At 39.9% G+C, this 26955-nt stretch overlaps 1 protein-coding gene across 1 annotated transcript in view; it reads right to left on the reverse strand.

Moving 5' to 3' along the window:
* TMTC4 (transmembrane O-mannosyltransferase targeting cadherins 4) overlaps positions 1-26955 on the reverse strand; it is a 1460040-nt gene that overhangs the window by 367896 nt on the left and 1065189 nt on the right. Inside the window, exon 13 of the mRNA XM_044071235.1 lies at positions 3623-3730. Within this exon, the coding sequence (XP_043927170.1) occupies positions 3623-3730 (108 nt within the window). The remainder of the gene's footprint in view (positions 1-3622; positions 3731-26955) is intronic.

Raw genomic sequence — 26955 nt, forward strand, 5'->3', positions numbered from 1 at the left:
TACTCGTGAGGTTGCCAAGTGCCTTGGACTGTCTTCCCTAGATAATGCCCCCCTTCACTCTATCAGGGAAGCGTCCGTGGTCACTGTGGTGACTGAATGCGGTTCCATGAAAGGTCTGCCCTGAGAAACTAGTGGGGAGACCATCCACCAGGAAAGGTGTCTTTTGCAAGATTCCGTAATTAGCATCATGTGAGACATGGGTAATTCCTGGAAGGACCAAGGACCATTGTGTGAAAAGAAGCCACTGAAGGATTCTCATGTGAAAGCATGCTAAGGGGACCAAAAAACTGGCTGCTGCCATGGATCCTAGAACTTGAAGAACATATCTGACTTGAATTCTTTTGCTCCTCAGGAGAAGTGACACCTGTTTTTGAACAATGAAAACTCTTTCCTGAGGCAATTTTACAATCATTTTTCTTGTGTTTAAAAGAGACAAAAAATTATACTAAGCCTGAGCCAGTACTGATCGCGACCTAAAGTGGCAAACGAGATCTGGGTAGCTGGCGCTGGGCATTCTGGGATAAAGGGGTAGCCTCGAGCCAGTAAAGAGCTCTCGAGCTATAGTAAGTGGCCGAGTCGGAGCCAAGGATCGTCTCCGAACCCCATCCCGCAAGAACAAAGGCGAGATTGGACAACTTAACATCTGCTGTTATTAAATTTAAGTGTCTATAATGAATATTCATACCAGAGCTATAGCTACCATCATGAATATTCAGTGAGATTTTTTTGGCTGTGCAGTTACTGGTTGGTGGGCAGGATGTAGGTGTGGTTCGGTATAATGTTAGGGTTTTTAAAAGGGTAGTGTACTACTGTTACAGTGTTAGTGGTAAGTGGGGTTATTGTATTTCCTGCAACATGTCCTGTATATTTTTACTTGTGTTCTGTAACTAATAGGAGAATTTAAAGACACAGCACACCATTTATATGGGCTGACTTCACAGTTATCTCATAATATGCAGCAGCAATGCAGTTAGTTTTGCGAACGTTTGACTATGTGAAAGTCGACTAAATGAACTTTCGGGATTTTGAAATTTCAGCATTTTGGTCTCTATTTTATGATAGTCGGTTATATGGTATTTCTGTCTTGTAAAGTAGACACGCATATTCACACACACACACACACACACACACACACACACACACACACACACATAAATATATATATATATATATATATGTCTATATAAATTTATCTCTCTCTCTCTCTCTCTATATATATATATATATATATATATATATATATATATATATATATATATATATAACTATATATATATATATATATATATATATATATATATATATATATATATACAGATATAGGTATATATTCACAGCAGCCATGAACCAAAGTGTGAGATGAGTATGTCTATATACATACATACTACATACAGAGAGAGTGTGTGTGTGTGTGTGTGTGTGTGTGTGTGTGTGTGTGTGTGTATGTATATATATATATATATATATATATATATATATATAGCTAGATATACATGCACATGTGCACACACACATTTTATTTCCTTGCAACCCTAGTCATAACTGAAAAGGTTCTGAGAATGATCTGTTCACTTATCCAGTTAACAAACTGCCTTCATCAGTACACTATCAAAGATCTCGCCTGCATCATTTATAGCTACATGTACAAACATACATTGATGTTCCCTTTCTTAGTCACTGCTTTTAATGCTACTTTACTAGGCCTTCCCACTGTTGGAAAAAACACTTTCTATCACCAAATGCTGCTATCATTTTCCTCATCTAAGACCCTTTATAATGGAGCCCCCTAACATTAGCCCTGTTCCTCATTCTGAGATTCTATTAGCATCTGATCTAAATCTCTATCACTTACACTATTTCAAATCTTTTCACTGTTTTCTATCTAACACTTCTCACTGTTCTTACCTATTTCACCACTCCTCAACCATTTTACCTTCTCCCTTATACTTAACCACAATCTTTCCCTCATTTCATTTTGTCTGTGATACATTCCTTTGTAATTCATTTTTCATGTTCCCTTCTCTTCCTCCTTTCCATAGTTTTCATTCTGTCCTACTGTATTTTTACCCCAGTTCACATTTCTTTCCTTTGAGTTTCCTACCCATTGCTGACAAAGAAGTATATTCCCTGTCTTCCCCCTCTCCTTCATCACAACCCTCTTTGCACTCTGTTCTCCCACTGTTTGCTGATACTCTGTTCCAGTTCCCTGACTATGTAATTCTTAGTGTCAATAAAGTCTCTTCCCTCACTCCTTTGTCATACCTCAACTTCACAGCAACCAGCTTTCCTAAACCTCCCTTTTAGTACTTCTTTGCATCGCTCCTCCTTCACTTCAGTCTCACCCCTCTCATCTCCAGCAGCTATATCACTTCCATTTCCCTCACTGAAAGTCTCCTCCAAGGCACAGCTTTAAGACAGCATCCTCAAGGTGATGATAAGGCCCTTTTTAAATTGCTGAAGCCATATCTCTAAAAGAACCGTGACAGGCTGATGATAATTTAATAAAAGGGGGAAAAACAAAGACAGTAACCCTCAAGTATGTCAGATAAGACAATAATAGAAAACTTAAACATATTTTTTTTTCTGGAGGAGAGAAAACAGGCTTATGTACATAAAATATCTGAAAATCATGAAACCGATTACTAGGAGCATACTGTGGATGGAGATGACTATTCATGAAGGCTAACTAAAAGATGGCACAGAAAAGGTGAGGAAACATTTCTCTGCAGAAAAGTTTGTGAATGCAAGGAAGAGACTCCTAACAGAAGTGGAGTACTATGACACCCATAAGAGAAGCTTACATGAAAGAGAATCAGACACCTCAGTTTTAGCTAATATGCATGCTTTTTTCTATATGCAAGTGGAAATGAACAAAGGAAAAAGCCAGCGGCAGTAGTAGCTAGTAAAGAGAAATGTCTAGATACAAAAAAATAAAAAAAAATAGAGCTGCATGGAAACAAATGAAAACTTCAGTATGGCAATATATGACACACATTCTTGTAAAGTGTTGCACTGATTGTACTTAAACTGTATAAAATTCATTTGAAGTACATTTAACTCCATGATTACAAAGACATTCCTTTATTATGATGATACAGTACCTTCCAGCATATTAAATGCATGAAGAGATGCCAGTATCAGTAAATTACATTCAGTGGCCTGGTAACTATTAAGAACTCACACTGTCCAAAAGATGTTTTTATGATTATAAAATGAACTCTCTTTATCTTACGATGTGCTGCTTCTGTTTAATTAACAAAGAAAATAAATCAATTTAAGCTCTGCCAATGCACTTCTAGTTAAAGGCCTTGAGATGGCAACTGCAGTGTTACACTGATTGTGCCGCTGTATAGGAGTGAGAATTGAAGTGTTATCTGCATGTTTTCTTCTCTATCACAAAATAATGGGACAAAAATAAAAAAAATTGGAATTATACAGAAGGGACCTATTAATTAAATTGTTGTGCTTATACCAATATTAGTCAAGTAAGGTCAGCACATCAAAGTGCCATGGAGAGTAGAAAATGAACTGAAGCCTTTAGATGAAGAAAATGATAATACTGCTTTTTAATTTCTTCACAGTGTGAAAAAACATGATGATATAGTGCAATTAAATGGCATACTGTATTGTAACAGCTTTGGATAACAAGTATTCCGCCTCCTGAAGTTCATTCCTTTCTTTAAGGATGTTGCCGAGGTTGTTCATGGCATGTACGTAGCTGGGATTTAACCTGAAGAAACAAGAAAAAATATATATTATACTTTATATACTAACACTTCATTCCTAAGGCACAACTGCAGAAAGAATAATTGCATGTGATTAGATAGCCATACGTTATAAAAGCCCAGACGTATAGTTTTATTTCAACAGAAACTGGGGTTGGGGGTCGGTACAATGGTGCCTCATGAAAACAAGTAACAGGGTTGATTCTCACCTTGGAAGGGAAATTGTCTAGGCTTAAAATGGCCCATAAAGGCAACTAGCCTAGTACTTAAAACTATGAACTTGTGAACCAAAATATACTTTCAACCAGCTTAGTGCCATTTCTTCTATAACTTCAAACATTACAATGTGCTTTCTTTGTCAATACCATTAAACAATGTGCAGATCTAGTCAAGACATAATTTCTGCAATGCTTAACAGCATTTAAGGCATCAATTGTTTGCATTTGGGAAAATAAGAAATATCGAAGAAACAAAAGTACACAAGTTTAGCAGCAAATAATCTGCTGTGTCCAAAGCAGTCCTTACTGCATAACCACTAATCCAATAAAAGACTTGCAGCAAAAGCGTTTTATTATCTGGTTACAGATTGATAACAAATACCACAGATTAACTGAAATCCGAGCATTTGTGTTTGTGTGTGTGTGTGTGTGTGTGTGTGTGTGTGTGTGTGTGTGTACGTGTGGTGGGGGGGCTGCAGCAGTATGAAGCTAAGTATAGAAACCTGAAATTTCTTACTACTCTGCTTTACTTCTCTCCTTGCTGCTTTGCAGCTACCACTAATGCTTATTTCATGTATGCTGGAAACCATTAATTGGTGTCTGATACCACAATGTCCCACAGCAGGGTAAACAGATTATTCACACTGTGAAGAAATGCCCAGATCTTCAAAATATTTTCTCTTCAAAGTTTCCACATTAAAAACTCTTGTTTGTTTTCTTACCTTGTTAAACTGACACAGCTCCATCTCACTTACATAACCCAAGTACATGGGTTCAATCCCAGTGTATATGTGTGTACACGTGTGTGTGTGACTGTTTCTCCATATGTAACAGACTAATCAACCCATCCTGATGTGCTAATCAACCCATCCTGATGTGTGCTACAGAACAGGCCATGTATCTCGCCTCTATACTTGCTACAGGCATTTGAAGATATGACCCCCTCAACTGCATTGTACAATTCAGGAGCGTGCCTCAGCATTCGATCCTCCCAGAGGATAACAACAAAACAGTTTTTAGCAAAGTAAAACCACAGACTCCACTTTACCTCCACTTTCATACACTGCTTACATTAATTTCTTCCTTCAAATTTGTTTCCTCTATTCCACATTTCTGTAACCCTATTTATGAACTCTCTGCATGTGTGAGAATCTACAATGTACTTCCTTCTACTGCCTCCTCTGGTTCTATGCCTCCTTCATTACACTCTCAGGTAACGACCCTTTGCCCTTGAGCACTGTATTATCTGTGATACTTAGCACCAACAATTTGTCTGTCCCTTGCATGTATTTGAATGTTTCAGCAACTTTCACTTCATGTACTCCCTCCTGGTCAGGCTCAGAGCTGGATATGGTCAAGTGGGGCCCTAGGCAGGGTAATATATCAAGCCAACCCTCCCCCAGCAACACCCCCCCCCAGCCATTCCAGTTTCCCATTACTTGGCTATTTTACTTGGCTATTTCTCCCCAGTTACCATAAACACTGTTCAAACCTGTCAGTGTGCATCTACTTCTACAATCATTAGAGATATTTAAAACTTTTATTTCAAATTTTATAAAACAAACACTGATAGCCATTTGCTAAACAAAACAAAACAATACAGTCTCACAATGAAAACAGACTTGGCATCAACAGTAAACTTCTCTGCCCTTGAAACTCACATTCCTTGAAATGGCATTAAAATCCACATTCAAAGAAAATGCATCTGGACAGTGGTGGATTAAATTTACCTTTGGGCGGTTTTCAAATCATAGGCCCCTTGTACCTTGTACAGATTTCTTGGACGATACATACATGCATGTGTTCTATGAGGCACCATCCTGATTGTATTAAATTAAATTCCTTGTATAATACAGCACACTTGTTAGAGTGTGTTTTAGATTTGAAGGTTTGAACACTTTTCCAGTAAGCAATGACTCAAAACATATGAAACAATAAGGACAAAATTGCCGAATACACAACAGTTCAACCACAAAAGGCCACTCAGACTTCTGTCATTAAAATCTACCAATATCAGTCAAAAAACACAATCTCTTCAGCAGTAAGTCATCTGAACAATTCCACATTAAAGAGATTTATAACTAATGAAGAGGTTGCTGCTGTCAAATAACATTTCAGTGTTTCATGTACAAATTCAGTGCCTGCTGCCCTTGAAGAATAAACTGCCCAGGTTACATTTAAAAAAAAAAAATTAAGCTGGTAATACTGCAATAGGGAATGGCTGTGTGTCAGAAAAATATTCATTTATATATATGTCTAATGCTTATTAGTAGCTAAAAGGGTTAACACATTTTCATTATATTTTATGTACAGCTTAAATTCTGTATGAAATTATGAGATGATTTTTCAAACCACAGTATGCTTTCTGAAACTGCAAGATGCACCCTGACCTAGTATTTGCTAGCACAGCAAAATTCATGTTTATGCCTTTTGGAAATGTACTGAGAAGCAGGCGATTATTTGCTAGGTCAGGAAAATGAATGAATAGTGTATGAATAGAACAATACTGTTTTCTATAATATGACTGAATATGAACAATCAGCTCTGTTCGTGTTATGAGAACAAGCACAGCTGCGGAAAAGAAGAGATACATGAAACAAAAGATTGCTTGAAGAATCTATACTTGCTTTGTGCTCAAATTAGCTATAATACCTTGAATCGTAACATAACATCGTGGGAAGTTGTATCTAACCGGTGGTCACCAAGGCCACGTTGTTTTTCTTAGGAAGTTTTTTCATAAAATTGATAGTGCAAGCAGAAAATCATGGTCAAACAGCTGCTATGAAATGATGAAGTTAAAACTTGTGATCTGTTGCATCAGCTTGGTAGGCAATGTCTTGTTAGAAAGTGTATAAAGATGGATTTACTTCCTGATTTTAGTTAGACAAACACTTTATTAGCACGTTTTTGTCTCCTTGCTGCAAGATTAAAGTGCCTCAACCTGAACCTGCCGTGTATTGATCATTTTTGAAGTTTATTTTTCCTTGACAGATTGGTCCTTCGAGCCGGATAACTCTCGCTCTAGCTCAGGTCAGATGGGCCCGGTGGCATGAAACTGTACGGGGAAGAGGCCACATTGGTTCTTCTGCTCTGAAAGACCTCCGACTGAATTGTCGTTCAAAAGAGGCCATCCACTGTTTCTGATCTGCGATTGGAGGACGAGTCAACGGGTCCAGTGAGACGATCAATCTAGGAGGCTCAACTAAGGAGGAATTTACCTTTTCTTTGTTTCAGATCAGGGACTTGTTACAGTATTTGTTTTTGTCAGGGAGATTTTATATAAATCAGGGACAAAAAAGATTGCTGTCTTGTCATAGATCAGGGAAACTGGATAGGTAGGCAGTTATTCTAGATAAACTGTGAAACAGAGAAAATCATGGTACCACGTGATAAGAAGGGTTACGTAACAATTTCTAACTAAGTTAAGACAACATGGGAAATAAGTGCACAAAAAGATTCCGAGATCCGCCATTAACCAAAGACGCGAAATATATGCAATTACAACGTGCCGATAACGTTAGGTACTATACAAAATGGGTTAATAAATACAAATTTGATGGCAAATTAGATAAACCTTCACTTATCAAACTTGTCAAACAACTTAAAACAGATGCAAAAGGTCAGGTAAAAAAGCAACGTCAATTGGGAGTTCCTCAGGCACACAGGTGGCTTGAGGAAGCAAACCGCAGGGAACAAAAGAATAAAAATTCAAAAGCAATGTTTTTAGATAAAGAAGACAATAACTTGGTAATAGCATCGGCCCCTCTGCTCCCCTTACCAGAATATGAAGCAAGTGGACAAGCAGATCCACCTCCGCTATACCCAACTGTCCCTGCGAAATCAAAACCATTTGTCAGAGATCCTGTTGAGACTAGGTCTCGAACACACAACTTAAGAGGGGATATTGAATTGTATGAAATAAATAAAAATTCACAAGCTATGAGTGAAGAAGAGATATGTCCACTCATAGAAGTACCAAATCCACAGGCAGGACAGGCAGGACAGGACCCAACTCTTCTAGCATATAGACCATGGACACCGGAAGACATCCGGAAAGCCACAGAGGGAATTCCCCATCCAAAAGTTAATTTTAGAAAATTCTTAGAAGACTTACAGGGCATGAGGTTAAGTTACCATTTAAATGGAGAGGAAGTAGAGAAAGTAGTCAGACAAATCGTAGGTCCAGATTGGCACATGATCAGTGGCAACTGGAATCCCCGTGACGCAGAACATAGGCCACTCCCACATAGTAACGCAGAACTGGATAACAGAGTGAAAGGTCTGACAGACCGAATCTCTGAGAAATGGAAGCCTAGGGCTGACTGGACTTGCATTAATCAATGCATCCAACAAGAAGGTGAAACTGTTGATAGATATTATGCCAGATTATTAGAGTGTTTTAATAACCATTGTGGAATGCAGGTACCTGAAGACCAAACACATGATTCCCCATATGAGCAGCAACTAAAGAATGCATTTTTGAAGGGTAGTATTGCACCCATAAGTAGTTTTATTACAAAGCACATGGTAGATCATCGTACGAGTAGATTACAGTCATTACTTGAATATGCAAGACATGCTGAAAGGCATTTTAATAGCAAAAAGAAAAAGAAAACCCAAGTATTTGCAGTAGAAGACGGAGCAGAAGTCTTTGTAGCACAGTCCGGGAAGTAGGTTAAGAAAAATGCCCAGGGAAACAAACAATCTGATAAGCAATCAGAGGAGTTTGAAGAGAGAAAGAAAAGGGGTGAATGTTTTAAATGTGGGAAAAAGGGACATTTGGCAAGGGATTGCAGGCAAAATAAGAAGGTAACCACGGAAGATAAGGAGGGTGAGGACTGACTATATGATAGTCAAGAATCACTAGAAAGAAATGACCAAGAAAAGACAAATGTGAATGTGATAGAGGGTGTAGAGGATGTGATAGAAGAAATAGAGGATGTGCATGAAATCACAGATAATGAAGAAAATTAAATCTTGGATTTAGCATTATTGAGCTTAGAGCTCTACTTAGCAGACACAAAACCAGAAGTTACACTTCTGGTAGAGGGGAGGGAAGTTAAATTCCTGTGTGGCTTCACAGACCCTGATACATCCTTCCAAACTACCAGAAAATTCAGAATCACTTGATTACATATTAGTGAAAGCAGCTAATGGACAGCTGTATCGGGAGCCACTCTCCCACAACATAGCAATAACTGACCCTGTTTCAGGGATGACCCAGAAAAGCAAAATTGTTGTTTCTGCAAAATGCCCTGTAAATCTTTAGGGCAGAGACCTTATGCAGATATTGGCATAGCAGTAGTTCCAACTATGCAGGGTATGGAAGCACAGCGACAAATGGATACTTTTGTGATGCGACCGGAGGGTGAAACATTTTATTGGTACAGCCAGGACTTGGTTACGACTGGTCCAGGGGCAGTAACCGAAGAACCGATGAACGTAGCCATCAGTAAATCCCTCTCTCTTGACACTGATAAACAGCATTTGTTGCATTGTACTCTATATTACTGTAGCAAACCAGGACCTGATAAAGAATATGAGCAAGAACTGTTTAGAAACCATTCTAACAGATTAGTATTACGTAATCTGTACTGGGACACAGAAGGAAACAGTGTAGTTAGCTGTTCATTGCCCCAGGAATTCCTAGCACTTTACAAATCTAATCGATTACCACATGTTAGTTTAACTAAAGATAAGAATGTGAGGTGGGCAGACCTAGGAGAAAAAGTCACGAGGTGGGAAAAACAGACAGAATTAGAACTGTCACAACAGGGAGTACAAAAGCAGAAGTTGAACTGGATAACACCGACACACCCAGCTGTGCACTTGCAGGCAAGTGAGGACATCTGAGTAGCACTCTTACTAGAGGAAGAAGAAAGAGCCTTACGAGGCATACCAGAGACTCTCTGGTCAACAGGGAAATCAGATGTAGGACTTATTCGCACAACAGGACCAGTTACTATCATGCCAAAGTCAGCATTTAGACCTCAAAAGAGACAGTATCTCTTAAGAAAGGATGCAAAAGTAGGAATCAAACCTATAAAAGCAGCCTTACTTAAGGAAGGAGTATTGATAGAATCTCCCGATTCGCCATGTAATACACCCTTATTTCCTGTTAGGAAAGCAAATGCAGAATGGCGTATGGTCCAAGATTTACAAGCTGTAAATGACGCAGTTACACCTAGAGCACCTACGGTGCCAGATCCACACACCTTATTAAATGATTTGAAACCTCAACAGAAGTATTTTTCTGTGGTAGATATTAGCAATGCGTTTTTCTCAATACTGATACACCCTGACAGCCAACATTGGTTTGCATTTACATTTCAGGGGAAAAGGTATACATACACGCGACTACCACAGGGATATTGTGAGAGTCCAACAATATTCGCACAGGAAATGGCAAGTAACCTGGCGGGATTTATCCCACCGAAAGGCAGCCAGATTTTATTTTATGTAGACGACATTCTGCTGGCAGCCCCCACCCAGCAAGAATGCAGAGAAGATACCATAGCATTACTACAATTTCTAGCCACTCAAGGACACAAAGTAAACAAAAACAAACTGCAACTTTGGAAAAAACAGGTTAAATACCTGGGATATGTAATATCCAAAGAAGGCAGAATATTAGATGAAGACAGAAAAACAGCAATATTACAAGCACCCAAACCGACTACCAAGAAGGAAATGATGTCCTTCCTAGGTACGACTAATTTTTGTCGGAGTTGGATTCCAAACTATGCCTTGGAATCTGCTCCACTGACCAACTTAATATTCAAGAAGCCTATGCCAGTACAAGATTCATTACAATGGACACCAGAAGCAGAATCAGCTTTCTGCAAATTGAAACAACTGATAGCATCCTCATTAGTTTTAGGATTACCGAACTATCATAAACGATTTTTTCAAACTGTAGATTGTAAGCAGGGCTATATGACATCAGTGTTAACACAGCAACATGGGGACAAACAACGTCCCATAGCTTACTATTCATCACAGCTAGACCCAGTGGCGCGATCCTTGCCCCACTGTGTACAAGCAGTAGTCGCAGCCGCAATGGCAGTGCAGGCTTCTGCCTCAGCAGTGTTGTTCCACCCTCTCACATTGAGAGTGCCTCATGCAGTCGTGATTATTTTACTGCAAGAAAAAGTAGCATATCTTTCTCCTGCTAGACATCTTTCCTGTATGAGTATACTGTTGAGCCAACCTCATATGACAACTGAACGATGTACGACTTTGAATCCGTCAACCTTGCTCCCAACCCCTGCAGATGGCAAACCACACTGCTGCCTGCAGGAGATTGAGCAAAAGACACTGCCTAGAAAAGATCTCACGGATGTTCCCTTGGATGATGCCGAGGTGACATACTATGTGGACGGCTCATGTAGAAGGGGTCCTACAGGACAGAATCTAGTGGGGTATGCAGTAGTTTCTGATACTGAGATTTTAGAAGCAAAGTCTTTACCACACAACTTATCTGCACAAGCAGCAGAATTGATTGCTTTAACAAGGGCATGCACCTTGGTAAAGGATAAACGTGTGAACATTTTTACTGACAGCCAGTACGCTTTTTCTACTGTAAATGTTTTTGCGCAGCAGTGGAAAAATAGAGGAATGATAACATCTACTGGTAAACCAATTAATCATGCGCAATTTATTTTAGATTTGTTAGAATCTATTCAGTTACCTCAGAAAGTAGCTATTTGTAAATGCGTAGCTCATACCAAACAACAGGATAGGATTTCAAAAGGTAATGCGAGACCTGATACAGTTGCAAAGCAGGCAGCTTCAGTTTCAGAAGTATTTCTTTTGAGTGAGGAATTACAACCATCTGAGATTTTAGATTTAGAAATGTTATAAACAATGCAGACACTTACTAAAAATGTAGAAAAACAAAAATGGATAAAACGAGGAGCAATTCTTGAGAAAGGGCTGTACATCTCCAAAGAAAGAAAACCAATTTTACCATCTAACTTGTTTAGATATGCAGCTTTGTTGAGCCATGGGCAGTGCCATGTCTCAACTGGGGGGGATGGTACAGTTAGTGAATCGAGTGTTTACAACGTATGGATTTACAAACTACACAAAAAATTTTTGTGCAGCATGCCATGTTTGTAACAGGCATCATGCACAGGGGGCACTGAAGCCTAAGCAACGGAGTTTCCCTACACCACCGTATCTGTTCCATACTATCTGTATGGATTTTATAGAACTAAACAAATGCGAAAATAAAAAGTACAGTTTTGTCATTATAGATATGTTTTCCAAATGGGTGGAAGCTTTTCCGACCAAAAATCCAGATGCAGCTACTGTTGCAAAAGTCCTCGTTAAAGAAATTATTCCTAGATTTGGCATACCGGAAAAGATTTATAGTGACAATGGCACACACTTTGTAAATCAAACCATACAACAATTGAGCCGTTATTTCAGGATTTCCTTGAAAAACCATTGTGCATACCACCCCCAATCTGCAGGATTAGTAGAGAGGCATAATGGAGTTCTGAAAAATAAGCTTAGGAAATTGATTAGTGAGACACAAAAGAACTGGGTGCACTGTCTGCCTCTGGCACTGTTGAGCATGAGAACTGTTCCAAATGCAAAAGGGTTAACTCCTTTTGAAATACTGTTTGGGAGGGCATATTATACACCTCAGTGGAAACCTCTCATGCCTGCAGACCAGGAGGCTGACAGTTCACTTGCAGAGTATATGAGGCGATTTTTGAATAACAAACTTCTGCAGTTAAATTCTGTTTCAGATAAAGAACAGGCGAGACCATCGGAAGCAGTAGTAGTCCCAGGCACGTGGGTCTGGGTGAAGGTCGTGAAGAAAAGAAATTGGAGTTCTCCAAAGTGGGAAGGGCAGTACCAAGTGCTACTGTCAACACCCACTGCAGTCAAGATCGCAGAGCGAGCGTCCTGGATTCATCTGACACACTGTAAATTGGTTAAGAACTTTGAACTGGACAAAAACCTTGTTACTGTTATACAACGAGAACTACTTTTAAAAGTTATAGCACTAACACTCTGATGATGGCCATTTGCTAAACAAAACAGTTACACACTGAAAACAAACTTTGCATGAGCAACTTCTCTTCCCTTGAAAATCAAGATTCCTTGAAAATGCACAGAAGCTCTAGGGTCCTGTATTAAAGGTACAGGGTTTGAGCTTGAATGCGTTAACCAATCTGCCATCCATAACTGGGGCATTTTACTTACACACACACACACACACACACACACACACACACACACACACACACACACACACACACACACACACAATTTCAGAATCGACCCATTCTCCACATTCACCAAGAAAGGCAACACCATAACTCCAAATCCATGCTCGAAAATTGTGCACTCTGTTTTGGTTTAAATGTGTGCCCATCATGCTAAAGATGCACGTACAGTTGTTACTAAAGATGCAATCTATGTGCATCCTTAAAGAACAAATGTGATGCAAAGGATGCATGTAGAGTGCATTCTTAAAGAAGAAATAAAATTTTTTGGGCAGTCATCTGACTAGTGGGTCCCTCAACCTGGTGGACTCAAGGCGACTGCCTATGTTGCCTTGTGCTGGATCCAGATCTGGTCAAGCTTGCCTTCCTTACAGTTTCTCACACAGTCTAACTATATTTATGTCTTAAACAAATGACTATGCCTACAACTTGCTCTTCATTACTGGCTAATATTCATTCTTTCAGTGTATAATTACCTCTGAGTGTCTGCACCACATGTGTACAACTTTGCACTCCTGTTAAACTGGGACTATTTTACAATCACACTTTGGGTGTCTGGTGTACAGGATATATTACTACTATCTGTAAACAGTCAGCATGTTACAGTAAAAACCTTGTCAGTGTCACTTGTTCTCTTTCGTTTTCTTTCTACGATGTACACAATTTGACATCACCCTTCATTATGTCCATAAAGATAACACTGACTCGCAACTCTAGTCACAGAAAAAATATATATTCATCTGAGAAGACAAACCTATTTTAAAGCTACAGTTGGAAACTACAGTATCCCCAGATGGTTTATGCGCATGTCTTTGAGAATAATTTCCATTATTTTTCCACTATAACAAAAGTGGAACTTCTTCTTCTTCTTTCGGCTGCTCCCATTAGGGGTCGCCACAGCAGATCAACTGCTTCCATTTCTTCCTGTCCTCTGCATCTTGCTCTGTCACACCAACCACCTGCATGTCCTCTCTCACCACATCCATAAACCTTATCTTAGGTCTCCCTCTTTTCCTGTTACCTGGCAGCTTCATCCTTAGCATCTTTTTCCCAATATACTCTGCATCCCTCCTCAGCACATGTCCATACCAATGTAATCTTGCCTCTCTGGTTTTGTCTCCAAACCTTCCAACCTGGACTGACCCTCTATCCTCGTCACACCCAGTGCAAATCTTAACATCTTCAACTCTGCCACGTCAAGCTCTGACTCCTGCCTTTTTGTCAATGCCACTGTCTCCAACCCATATAACATAGCTGGTCTCACTACCCTCTTGTAGACCTTCCCTTTCACTCTTTCTGGTACTCGTCTATCACAACTCACTCCTGACACGCTTCTCTACCCACTCCATCCTGCCTGTACTTTCTTCTTCACCTCTCTTCCACACTCACCATTACTCTGAACTGTTGATCCCAAGTACTTAAACTCATCCACCTTCGCCACCTCTACTCCCTGCATCCTCATCATTCCTCTATCCTCCCTCTCATTCATAACACATATATTCTGTCTTAGTCCTGCTGCCCTTCATTCCTCTTCTCTCTGGAGCATATCTCCACCTCTCCAGGGTCTCCTCCACCTGTTCCCTACTCTCACTACAGATCACAATGTCATCTGCAAACATCATAGTCCACGGGGACTCCTGTCTGATCTCGTCTGTCAACCTGTCCATCACCATTGCAAATAAGAAAGGGCTCAGAGCTGATCCTTGATGTAATCCCACCTCCACCTTAAACAGAACAATTTCCATTATTTTTCCACTATCACAAAAGTGGAACTAGACACCAAACTCTTATCTGACTGTTCTCTGAATATATCACTCGATAAAATATACACAGGTATTCACGCTTTCTATAATTAATTATAATTTTGTCTCAGATTATTTTCCCCTTCTTCCCTTTAGTATATCTCTGAAGGAGCATTAGTGGTAGCAGGAGATTGAAACTTTACTTTCCATTTATGGTTTTCTGATAAATGTCTTTCAAGGAAAACAACTTAATAAAAAAATTAGCATAACTTATTCTGTGAGTAATCAGTCTGAATTAATATCTTTTGCTACTCCATATTTCCTCACAGATTTAAGCTTTTACTCAACTTCCCTTCAAGTTACTACAGAAGTGATAGCTGATAAATTATAAAATAGTGCTTTCCAGCAACAAAGTTAATTCACAACTTATACAGTACAAAAAAGGAATGCCAAGGAGAGGTGGTCCAACGATAGAAAATTTTATTCCACAAAATGAATGAACGCTGTTCCAAAATCATGCGTTTTCGTCCTCCATGGACTTCATCAGATACAATGTGCTTAAAAACTAGTAGCTAGTAGGGATTAACAGTTATTCACAAGGCCACTAGATGGCATTACATCCATATACCAAAACAAGGTTTTAAAATGTGGTTTTTAAGATAGAAATCGTAGGGTAATTTAAATTAAATGTCATATATTTATTATTTATATCCTAGGATTTTAAAAATTACAGTTTTAATATTACAGTTATTTATATTCACAAGTTTTAAGAACTTAATTGACTTGCTAATTTATAAAAATTTTTAATTGAATGACTTTTGTGATTGGTTGGGGTATGGGCATGTGTATATATAAATGGCAACTGTTTTTAAGCACATTGTATCTGATGAAGTCCATGGAGGACGAAAACGCATGATTTTGTAACAGCGTTCATTCATTTTGTGGAATAAACTTTTCTATCGTTGGACCACCTCTCCTTGGCATTCCTTGTTTGTACTGTATTGGTTATGGTTGAAGGAGATTGCCGCTTTTCTTTGTTTAATTCACAACTTAACTTTATTAAAAAAAATTATATAACACATAATATTAAGAGTAAGTGAAAACAGAGATGCACAACATATTTCTTTGTCATGTGATATCATTGGCACTTAGGAAGAAACAGCTGTTAAGTTTATAAACACTCATACATATAAGGTTCATAGTCTGGCCAAGAAACCAGCATTTTAGGAACATTTCAAAGGGTTGTGAACTTATTTCCAAGGATTCCTGATACTGCAGGAGTTCTGCCTTTTGTTGGAAAGCATTTATTACTGCACTTGAGCTCAAAACCAGCTCATTTTACACTAAGGGGTATTTCTGCACTCAGGTAAGAGCAGCTGATTCAATTCATCTGAGTTGGGAGCTGCTAAAAGAAGGCCTATTGTGTATTTATATGACTGGCCTGAGGGCTTAACATCCTGCTGGTATAAAAGTCTTACATTTTTGTGAGACTGTGCATATTTATTCAGAGTTTCCCTGTGCCTGGCTGTAACAGCTGCGACTACAAGACCATGGGCTTATCTAAAACCATCTGTGGACCTACAAAGCTGATACAAGCATTTGTTGCACTTATTATAACTATATCAGTGCTACCGAAAAGTTCTGTGTTGCATTTATTGATTTGGTTGAATTTATCTGTTTTCAGTCTGCACCTGTTACAGCTTAGATCGTTTTAACAGTATTCTGTTATTTCTTAACGTCCTTTGATACTTCAATAGCTGTTCTGAGTTTGCTAAAATATTTTCAAGTTTTGCAAAGTTTTTCTGTGTTTGTAGAAGTTTCCGTACATTTGCATACATTTTTCTGGTGGAAGGCTTATTGAGTGTTTATCTGATTGGCTTGGCTGAGAGCTTACCTGTGTAAAAGTCTTCTGTCCTACTGACATAAAAGCCTCTGTGCAAATGCAGTAAGCAGTGCCTCGTTTATTAAGCAAATCTCTCCAGTTTAAAATTCTCTGTAGGAAATGCTCTCCATAGCCTCCCACTATTCATACCTGCTCAAAGAACTGACAGTTTGCACTGAGAGCAGGACCACTGTAGGTCATTTAATAGTATAATACTAAACACACACAGACCTTTAAGTGACTTCCCCCTACTCCTTTCCCATCTACTAGGTTCTGGTATAATGGAGAGGTGCTTCCCTGTCATCTCTGTTTCTGACCTGGTGGATACAGCATCCTGAGGCAGTGTAGTAAATGCCTCATGATCACTGACAACCATTTAATTTTAGAACACAAAACACAGCATGTGAGAGATGTAAATACACAATGTCATTGGAGGTAAAGCTCTCACATATACACACGAAAAATGCAAACCGGGTTGTCAGCGTTATACTCAAAACATTTACTACCAACACTAAGGAACAAACACATAGACTCACATATATAGAGATACTCACTTGTAATCTACCCAAACTTATTGGGGATTCCATTGTAAGACATACTGATGTCCCCCTTACCAGGCTGAACAAGGAGAAGATCACAGTGAGCTGTCTGTCTGGAGCCAGGATCTGCCAGATCACACGTGCACTTATGTCTTTAAACCACAAGTACCAGTATGACACAGTCAAAGTCCATGTGGGTGTAAACAACCTAAGACATTCTTCACTGAACTGCATGAAGGCAGACATGATGGTGCTCACTGAATATGTGACCCAGGCAGGCGGGTGTGATTTTAGCCTTGAGTAGCATCCTACCTTCACAAGTGACGTACCAGCAAAAATTATTGAATTCAACAATTGGCTTAGTTTCTGGTGTCACAACAAGGGGATCCAATAACTGTCAGCCTGGGGAGACATGACTGACAAGATTCTTTGCCAGAGATGGTTTGCACTTGTCACCACTTGGCTTCCGGACACTGGCAAAAACTTTATCTATCCTCAATGTGCCTTTTTAAGGCTGTACCAAATTGTTAAACCCTCTAACATAACAAAAATCACTGACAACAACTTAAAGGTACTGATGCTCAAAGCAAGGAGTTTAAATAAACAACTACACCCTTTGGAGGCACTCCTTACCCTAGAAAACCCACATATATGTGCAGTCACGGAAACATGGTTCAGAACCATGGGAAGCACCCCAGCAAGCAAAGGCTACAATGCATTTCATTCACTTCGATCCCTCCTTTGCTCAGGATAAAACAAAGGGTTCATAAAAGACATGTACACTGCTGGACTGGTCCAAGAAAATGACTCACTTGAGCTGCTCCATGCCCAAGTGAGTCTGGAAACCACACCTCCTATCTAAATCTACCACAATCTCTACATTTAGCCTAACACCATACTTATGGGTGACTTCAACTACCTCTCCATAAACTAGGAGACTAATATGACCCAAAATTCCCTTGCTCAGAGGCTTTTGAACTTCGTCATGGCAAACACCCTGGAGCAACTAGTTAGCTCCCCAACTAGAGTTACAAATATCCTACTCCTAGTACTCATGAAAATAGGGAGATGCTGCTCTTTCTGACCATAAAATTATCTCGTTTAGTATTAAAATTAACCTAGAACCCCCATCAAATTCCAAACTTGTTAAGAACTTTGCTAAGGCCAATTACCTCAAACTAATTGACAGCTTATTAAATTTACAAGTCCCTCCAAATCCTGATGACACTGAGGCCTACTCTGAGCTGTAAGCAAGAGCACTGTACAACCACATTCATAGCTGCATAGAGGAGGCACATTGTGTCAGAGTCAAACCTATGATTACTGATAAAAATAAACCACCCTGGCGGACCCCTAGCATAAATAGGCTATTCAACAAAAGGACAAATTCCTCTCTAAAGCCAAAAAGGAACAGACAAACTAGTGCAAAAAGACACTTAACTGTCTAAGCAAACAAATTAGAGACATGGTCAAATCTGCCAGAGCAAACTATGAGGCAAAGATAGCCACCCAGGTGAAAGATAACCATAAGGCTTTTTTAATTTATGTTCATAACCTCAGGGGAAATGCTCAGCAATGTGCCAAGTTAATAATAAACAACACTTTCACCTAGCTTGAAACTACAGCAAACCTGCTGGCCAACACGTTCAATTCAAACTCCCCCCATAACCCCCTACCACACCCAAAGACATACCTGCAACCATCCTCCTACCATTTTTAATGAGGGAACAGGCCCTTATTGTGCTCACTGAAGCCAAAAACACAGCCTCCATGGGCTCCAACAACATTCCAAGATGCTTTTTAATAGCTTAAACAGAATCTATCAGGCCAACAAAAACCCTCTTTAACCACAGCCGCTAGGCAGGCTTTGACTCAAAGGAATGGAGGAGTGCAACAGTTGTCCCTCTGCACAAGGGGGCCCCATCAACTGACCCAGGGAACTACAGATCCATAAGCTTGACCAAACTTATCTCCAAGGCCATGGACAGAATCATCATTGACCTGATCAATAATTACATAGGAACTCTCCAAACACTGGACCAGATCCAATTTGGCTTTGTCAAAGGGAGGTCTTGTCTGCTCAGTCTGGTGGACTTCATTGAGAAAGTCACCAGGGCCATGGATATGAGTGAAATGGTACACACCGATTATCTAGACTTGGCCAAAGCTTTCAACACAATCCCCCACTCAGGAATCATAAACTTACTGAGCATGGCATAAACCCCTACATTGTCAGATGGATAGCAAACTGGCTCACTGATAGGACAAATTGTCCGGATAGGTGAAGCCACCTCTGATAATAAATGTGTTATTAGCTTTGTCCCACAGGGCTCAATTTTGGGACCCCTGCTGTTTTGTATTTACTGCTCTGAAGTGAAGGACAATGTTGGGGGGTCTCTGACTCACCAATTTGCCATCAATTGTAAGTTGGGAGTAATCACTGAAGCCCCAAATGATGTTGACATCCTACAAAACAAAATGGTCCGAGACTAAATGCTAAAAAATACAATATCATACCTTTTGGCAAATCAGGTATCTCTGCAAATTATAACAGTGATAGCATACCCTTAAAAGTAGACCCAGTGATGAGGGACATAGGAACTCAGATAAGTAGTAACCTAAACTTTGACCACTAGGTAGCTACCGTGGTGAGGAAATCCTTCTGTGTGGCTCAACCTATAAGTAAAGGCATGGCAGAAAGTCATAGTTGCCTTTGTACTCAGCCCTCGTCAGGCCCATAATACAATGCTCCCTTCTGGATATATCTAACCACACTTATACCAACTGGAGCAGTCCCAGAGGTTTCCCACTAAAAATACAAAGTATAAAATATATGTCTTATGCAGACCAACTAAAGGCCCTATCCTTTTACTCTGTCTGATACTGTTGAGAGGTGACTTACGCCTAACCTACAAGGCATTCTCTGATCCAGCCCTGATGAAGATACTACACATTTGCAAAAAAAATTATATGAAGGTTACGGGTTCCATGGACCTGGACCTTATTTTTAGCTCTAACAGAAATTGCTGGAGAGACAGATTCATATCTTAAAGGCTACCTCGTCTCTGGAATAAACTTCCCATTTTCGTAAAGCAAAGCCCATTCCTCACACTCTTGAAAAACAATTTGGATAAATGGATGGAGGACTGTAAATTCACTTCTGGGGTACTGCCCATCCTTTATGGACACAGACAGTCTGTAAAATGACTCAGGGCTCCAACACCCAAAGACCCACTACCCTAATACTACCCCATTTCATATCTGGGGAATTATGACATACTAATGTCATATCCTGGGTATTACTGGCTAGGATTTTAAAGGCTCTTGTGCGATTAGAGTAGTAATTACCTATGAACCTATTTTGTTCTGATCAAAAATAACAACTTGGAGTAATCTTAACATTAACTACTTACCAATACATTTTGTTTTACTTGTCAAGGGCTCCAATTCTCTCCTACTAAAGCACATTTCAATAACCACACCTTAATATTTCCTGTAAAGTTTGCACTCTCCCTGAGCAGTCCTATTTCTCTGTATGTTTCCTCCTTCATTTGCCTGTCAACCCCTTTTCCTTTGTGGCTTCTAATTCATATAGAAGGCTTGTAATTTCATTAATATTCGGGGGAGGGGATGTTATTGTTTTCCATCTTTTCAATGTGAAGTTTATCTGAATAAGCACCTTTCAAACATTCTTTAAATACTCCCAAAACTACTTACTAAGAGCCCACACATTTAATAACGGAGTAAAAGAAACACCACAGGCCAAACAGGCTAACAATTCAAGAGCATCTAATAAACAGAAACTGCAGTGTGACACATTAAAATTTGTTTTCACAGGGCACTTAAAAACATACTCAGATACTGCAGAAGCAATACTAGATATTTTTTAGCAAGAATAGTGAAGAATATTACAAAGAAAGAGAGCATAAGAAACAATGGATTAAATGAAAGTTAAATACTTACCATAACGATAGACCCCCATCGTCTCATTTTCATTTGGTTGTACATTTGGGTTGTCGGATCTGACCTCGGTGCCTTTTTATAAAGCTTTGGATACGAAGTTCTGGCTCCTCCCTTACCCCAGATCAAGTTTGCTGGCACATCCCCAGATATTACTTATATTTTATAACTAAATCAACTAGATGCCAGGAGACATAGTAATACCTACAGCACAGTACAGAATCGAGAACTGGTCTCAGATGAGGTTTACTGCTCACCAGAAGCTATCAGTGACAATATTGAAAGTGAGAAGAAGGGAGGAATGCTGAACCAGATGAAAATGAGACAACAAGTGTCTACTATTGCGCTTAGTACATAAATTTCATATCCAGTGTTGTCTATTTTCGTCCGATTCAACCTTTGAGACATATTCCCAAGCTGAGGAACACCCAGGTGGCATCTAGGAAGGACATCCCTGAGAATGGCAGAAGCAAAAGAACATGATCTGAACCGTATGTTCAATTGACAGTGGGACCATGTTGCTGCTGCATTAATGTCATCAATGGAAACTCTCTTCATGAAGGATGTAAAAGTATCCAATGCTCTTGTAAAATGAGCTCTTGGTTTTGTCAGTAAAGGCAATCACAGTTTATTATAAACAAAAGAAAAGCATTCTTACAGTCATTTAGAAAGTGTGACTTTTGATGTGCTTTTACCCAATTTTGACTTGGAAAAGGATATGAATAGCTAGTCTGACTTCTGATATCCTTGGTCCAGTGTAAAAAGAATCTGGGCTGTCTATGAACATCTAGTATGTGTAGCATGTATTCTCCTTTGTTTGAGTATCTGGGAAAAAATCAGCAAGCCAAATGACTGATTTAGATATGCTCTGAATGTCACCTTTCATAGGTTCATAGGTGTGTATTAGGTTAACGACCACAAGAGCTTTTTTAAGCCTAGCCACGCATCCCAAATTTATGAAAAGTTTTGGTACCCTTGAAAAGTGTAAGCAGGGGCTTGGGAGATGCAACATTTGCAAACAGGAGCCTGGGAAATGAACCATTTACAGGCTGCCTGTTTCCATTAAAGACACAGGTGCCAAACGAGGAATGAATTTTCTGTTCCCCATCCAACTGTCTTAAGTTGCACTTGAAATGGCTTACGGAAGAACTCTGCTTCACAAAGATGATGAGCCTGTTCCACAGAAGTGGTAGTCTCTGTGATGCATACCTGTCCCTCCAGCAGGTTCTATTTATATCACAAGCAAGGTTTAAGTCTTTAGAACAGGCAATTCTGATGATGTTCTAATGCTGACTGCAGGAGGTCCATCAGGGTGGGGTCTGACAATGTCTTGTATGCCAGGTAGAGATCTCTGCTTAACAGCCTGTAGGAGACAGAATACTGGGATAGAGCCTTGAGGGGTCTGGATAGGACATGTTAGTTATACCCTGTATTCTTTTAGTGGACATTCCAATTGTTGGATGTGCCTGGTTAGGTACATACCAAGGGGGCACTGTACTCAATGATAGGATTCATGAATGCCAAATACAGTGGAGCAATGACCTCCTTGGACCTAGACGCCACACCTATATTTACAAGCCGCACAATATAAATTGGATTTCCTCACTACTGTAGACACGCAACAATCACTAGATTACTACGTGTGCCCCCAAGTCCCTGACTACTGGGTTAGGATTGTGTTGTTAATATTATTGTTACCAAGAGTGAATGACTTCCTGAAGTATACTATTACACATTTCTTTGCATTTAGTTTTAGTACATGGCTCTGACACAAGTTATTTGTCTGTCTCTGCCCTTCCTGGAGAACATTTGTGTTGGAGGGGGATTCTATGACTGCTCCTAATTTGCAATTATCTGCAAATTTAGTCAGCCACAGGCCCTTAACATTGGCCTTGACTTTAAAGAAATAAATTCCAAAAAAGAGTGGTCCCAGGACCAATCCCTGAGGGACACCACTTGTGACTGGACTCTTTGTACAGGTGGACTCCCCAGTTCTAACCTCTTGGGTCCTGGTTGTGAGCCAGCTGGCTATCCACTGGGTGACAAAAGGGTTTACACCTAACCTCCTGAGTTTGTCAACAATGCCAGAGTAGTCAAGGTAGGCAGTGTGAGCTGTTTTATCCGCATCTATTGCTTTGGTGACCTTCTCAAAGAAGTGCACCAGGTTAAGTAAGTATGACCTTCCCTTGATGAAACCAAACTGGGTTGGGTATTGTGTTTGGAGGTTTCCTATGTCATTATTGATCATTTCCATGACAATTCTTTCCATGGATTTGCATATTAGACTAGTGAGACTTGTGGGTCTCTATATGGTCCACCTTTGTGCAGAGGGATGACTGTTGCTGTTCTCCATTTGCGAGGTACAAAGCCTATTTGGAGGCTACAGTTAAACAGCAATTGTAGATGGCCTGACAAGTAATGCTTCAAGCTATTTAGAAGGCATCCTGGAAAATTGTCTGGGTCCATTAATGCAGTTTTCTTGGTCTTACAGAGAAATCTGAGGATCTGTTCCCTAGTGATAATTGGGGGAGTTATATTTGATGTATTCCCTGTGAGCAGGTTGAGGGGGAGAGGGAGTAAATTTGTTTGACAGTAGGTTTGCTATATCTTCTATAAAATGAGCTCTGTATACAATTGTGTATTGCCTTTGAAGTTGCCAACATAGCTAAAGAATGCCTTTTGGTTATCCTTGGCCCAGGAGGTCAAATATACCTCAAATTTGGCTTTAATAGACTTTATTTGTCCTCTGAGTTATTTATTTAGTTTGATGACAGTGACTTTATCCTGCTTGGTGCTACACTTCCTAATTTTTGCCATCATTTTCTTCTTTCTGTTATACAACCTAATGATGTTGTGATTCCACCAGGGTGGCTAGTTTTTGGAGTTAGTTCTGTGCAGCTATTAACATGCTTTTATAGGGTTTATGTGAACAGCTCCATCTAGGCAGCAGTGTTCTTAGGGTTTATGAGAGCTTGACATTTTGTCAGGTTATTCCTGAACATTCCAGTGTTAGCTGGGGTTCTGGGTTTTATTTTTACTTCCATAGACTAGAAGGCATACAGCACTCTCCCATGTTAGTGAGGACAAGATCCAGTATGTTTGTGCCCCTTGTTAGTGTACTGACAATCTGGTCCAGAGAGTTTGGGTTTACAAAATCCAGGAATTTCTGTGCCTGTATGTTTGGTGTCAAACATGATTCCCATTAACAATGGGGTAATTAGTCACCCATGAATATGGTGCTGGGTTGGATAGTGACCGTTTTCAATAAAATTAAATACATGTTATGAGTTTCCAGGGTCATACAGAGGGCACATAGCTTGCAAGGAAGTGGTGGGATTTTGCCTATGGTGATTTGAAAGTGGAGAAACTGAAGTGCATTGTCCTGTTTGACCAGCCTTGAAGTATATTTATTTTTTATGTAAATTAAGATGCTTTCACTTTTAGTCCCCATCTGTGTAGTAGATGGTATAAATCTGTGGAAGGCATTATAGGCTTGCACTGCCAGTATGCTCTTAAACAGCTTTAAACCATGTCTCAATGACTGCACAGACATCAGCAGTGCTTGTAATTAGGAAATTCATCTAGCGGAATTAACTGCTGCAAGAAAAATAGTCTTCCATAAAAAAAAAAAAACTTTGAGTTTATTAGAAGCTACTTGCTCGAGGGGCATTTGGGTCCAGGCTTGAAGCATAATAGTGATAACCCATGGAGGAAGTGGGTCTTTTTATTGGAGATCTGAGTAAAAAAGTTCCCCTGAAGAAGGCTTTAGAAACTTTAGGAGAGGATATGGAAGTGACATTGTGCCATATGTGAATATTTGACGTGGTAGCCATCTGCACTTTGACAGTAGAGAAAATGGACTCTTTCTGAAAAAGCTCTGACAAAAAAACTAAGATCAATGGAAGGGGTACAGAGAAAGGATCTAACCCTTTCAAAGAGGCTCAGATTGAATTTTTTTTCCACTTGCTTTGATATATCTTTTTGGTAGAGTGTTTATGAGAGGCAGAAATAATGTAGATAACCAAAGGAAATAGCCTGGCATCTCTGGCTATTGTTAGAATTGGAGGAGCCATGCAGTCTACTTCAAGGCCTTTAGAGGCAATCTGGACAGGTGACTCAGAAAGTCTGGATTCAAATACAACACCCTTGGAGGATGTATCAAATGAGGCAGAAGGAAGGGGAACCAAACCTGCCTGGGCCAAAAAGGAGCAATGAGGATTACTCTGGTCTTGCACCTTTTTGCTCTCTGAATGAATTTTGTTACAAGAGGTATCAGAGGCAAGGCGTAGAGGAGACCTGGGGCCAATTGTGAACTAAAGCATCCCTCACTGACTGTTCTTGTGGAGGGATCAAGGCAAAGTAACTGCTGCATTTGCTCTTTAGGTATGAGCTGAACAAATCACAGCAAGGTTGGCTCAAGTGACTAAAAATCTGTGTTTCCACTGTCTGATTGAGTCACCACTCATGAAGCAGGAGAATTGATCTGCTCAGCTTGTCCAGTAGTACATTATGTCCCCAGGATATGCATTGCTATCTGAAAATGATGGGAAGACATCCCCCATTCCTGCACTCTAATGGCTTCTCGCAAAGTGGGTATGATTGGGTTCCCCCCAGTTTACTGATATACCAGACTATTGCCATGTTGTCTGAATGGAAATCACACCCTGGGGAAAAGAGTCCTGGAATGCCTGCAACACTAGGAGTACCACTCTAATCTCCAATACGCTGATTTGAAGGTTGGCATATATGGGTGACCAAACACCTAAAACTATCTTCCCTGAGAAATGCCAAACATTCCAGAAGGGAAGCATCCATAGTCACTGTGCCCCTAGGAATTGATGGGCAAAAGTTTTTTCCTTACACTACTAATGGGGAGGTTATCCACCATTTGTTATGATCTCTGCAAACTTGTGAAAGGTGAAGCTTGGTATGGAGGGGATGAAGACATTGTGACTACTGAACTGAGGCTGTCCACTGAAGAACTCTCATATGGTATCTTGCTAAGGGAGCTAACACAACTGTAGAGGTCATCAAGCCTAGTAAACAAAGGATTAACCTCACTTGAGGAAAGGGATGCTAAATGACCTGTGTGGCCACTAGGGTCTACATTATAATCTTGAAGTTACGGAACATCAAATACCATATGATCAAAGTTCCGTAACTTCGAAAATAAAATAATAAAAAAAAATAATTAAATAACAAAAACTTACCCTGATGGGTTAAAGCAGGGGGGGCACAACACACGTGGGGGGCTGTGCCCCCTCACACCCCCGCTACTTAAATATACCAACTCCGAGATCGCGTTACAGTGTAGGAAAGGGAAATTTTCACTTTCTGCACTGTACTCCGTTAAAGTGCGATCTCGGAGTTGGTATATTTAAGTAGCGGGGGGGGGGTGTGTGCAGGGGACCTTCCTCCCCTGCCTGCACTCTTTAGGTTTTTTGTTTTTGTTGTTAAAATTATTTTAACTGTGATTCGATGTTTTAATAGTTCGATGTTTATGCATTCGAACTATTAACCTTTCGTTATAATGATATGAACCTGGCCATTAGACGAAGAGACAGTACTCTGGTGTCTGGGCCTTGGCAGTTTGAAGGACCGTGTTGAGGTGGCATCCAATAAACTCTATGTGCTGAGTGGAGGACAG

The sequence above is a fragment of the Protopterus annectens genome, chromosome 5.part0 (assembly GCF_019279795.1).
Source record: "Protopterus annectens isolate FY-2018-M chromosome 5.part0, PAN1.0, whole genome shotgun sequence".
In the NCBI taxonomy this organism is placed as follows: domain Eukaryota; kingdom Metazoa; phylum Chordata; order Ceratodontiformes; family Protopteridae; genus Protopterus; species Protopterus annectens.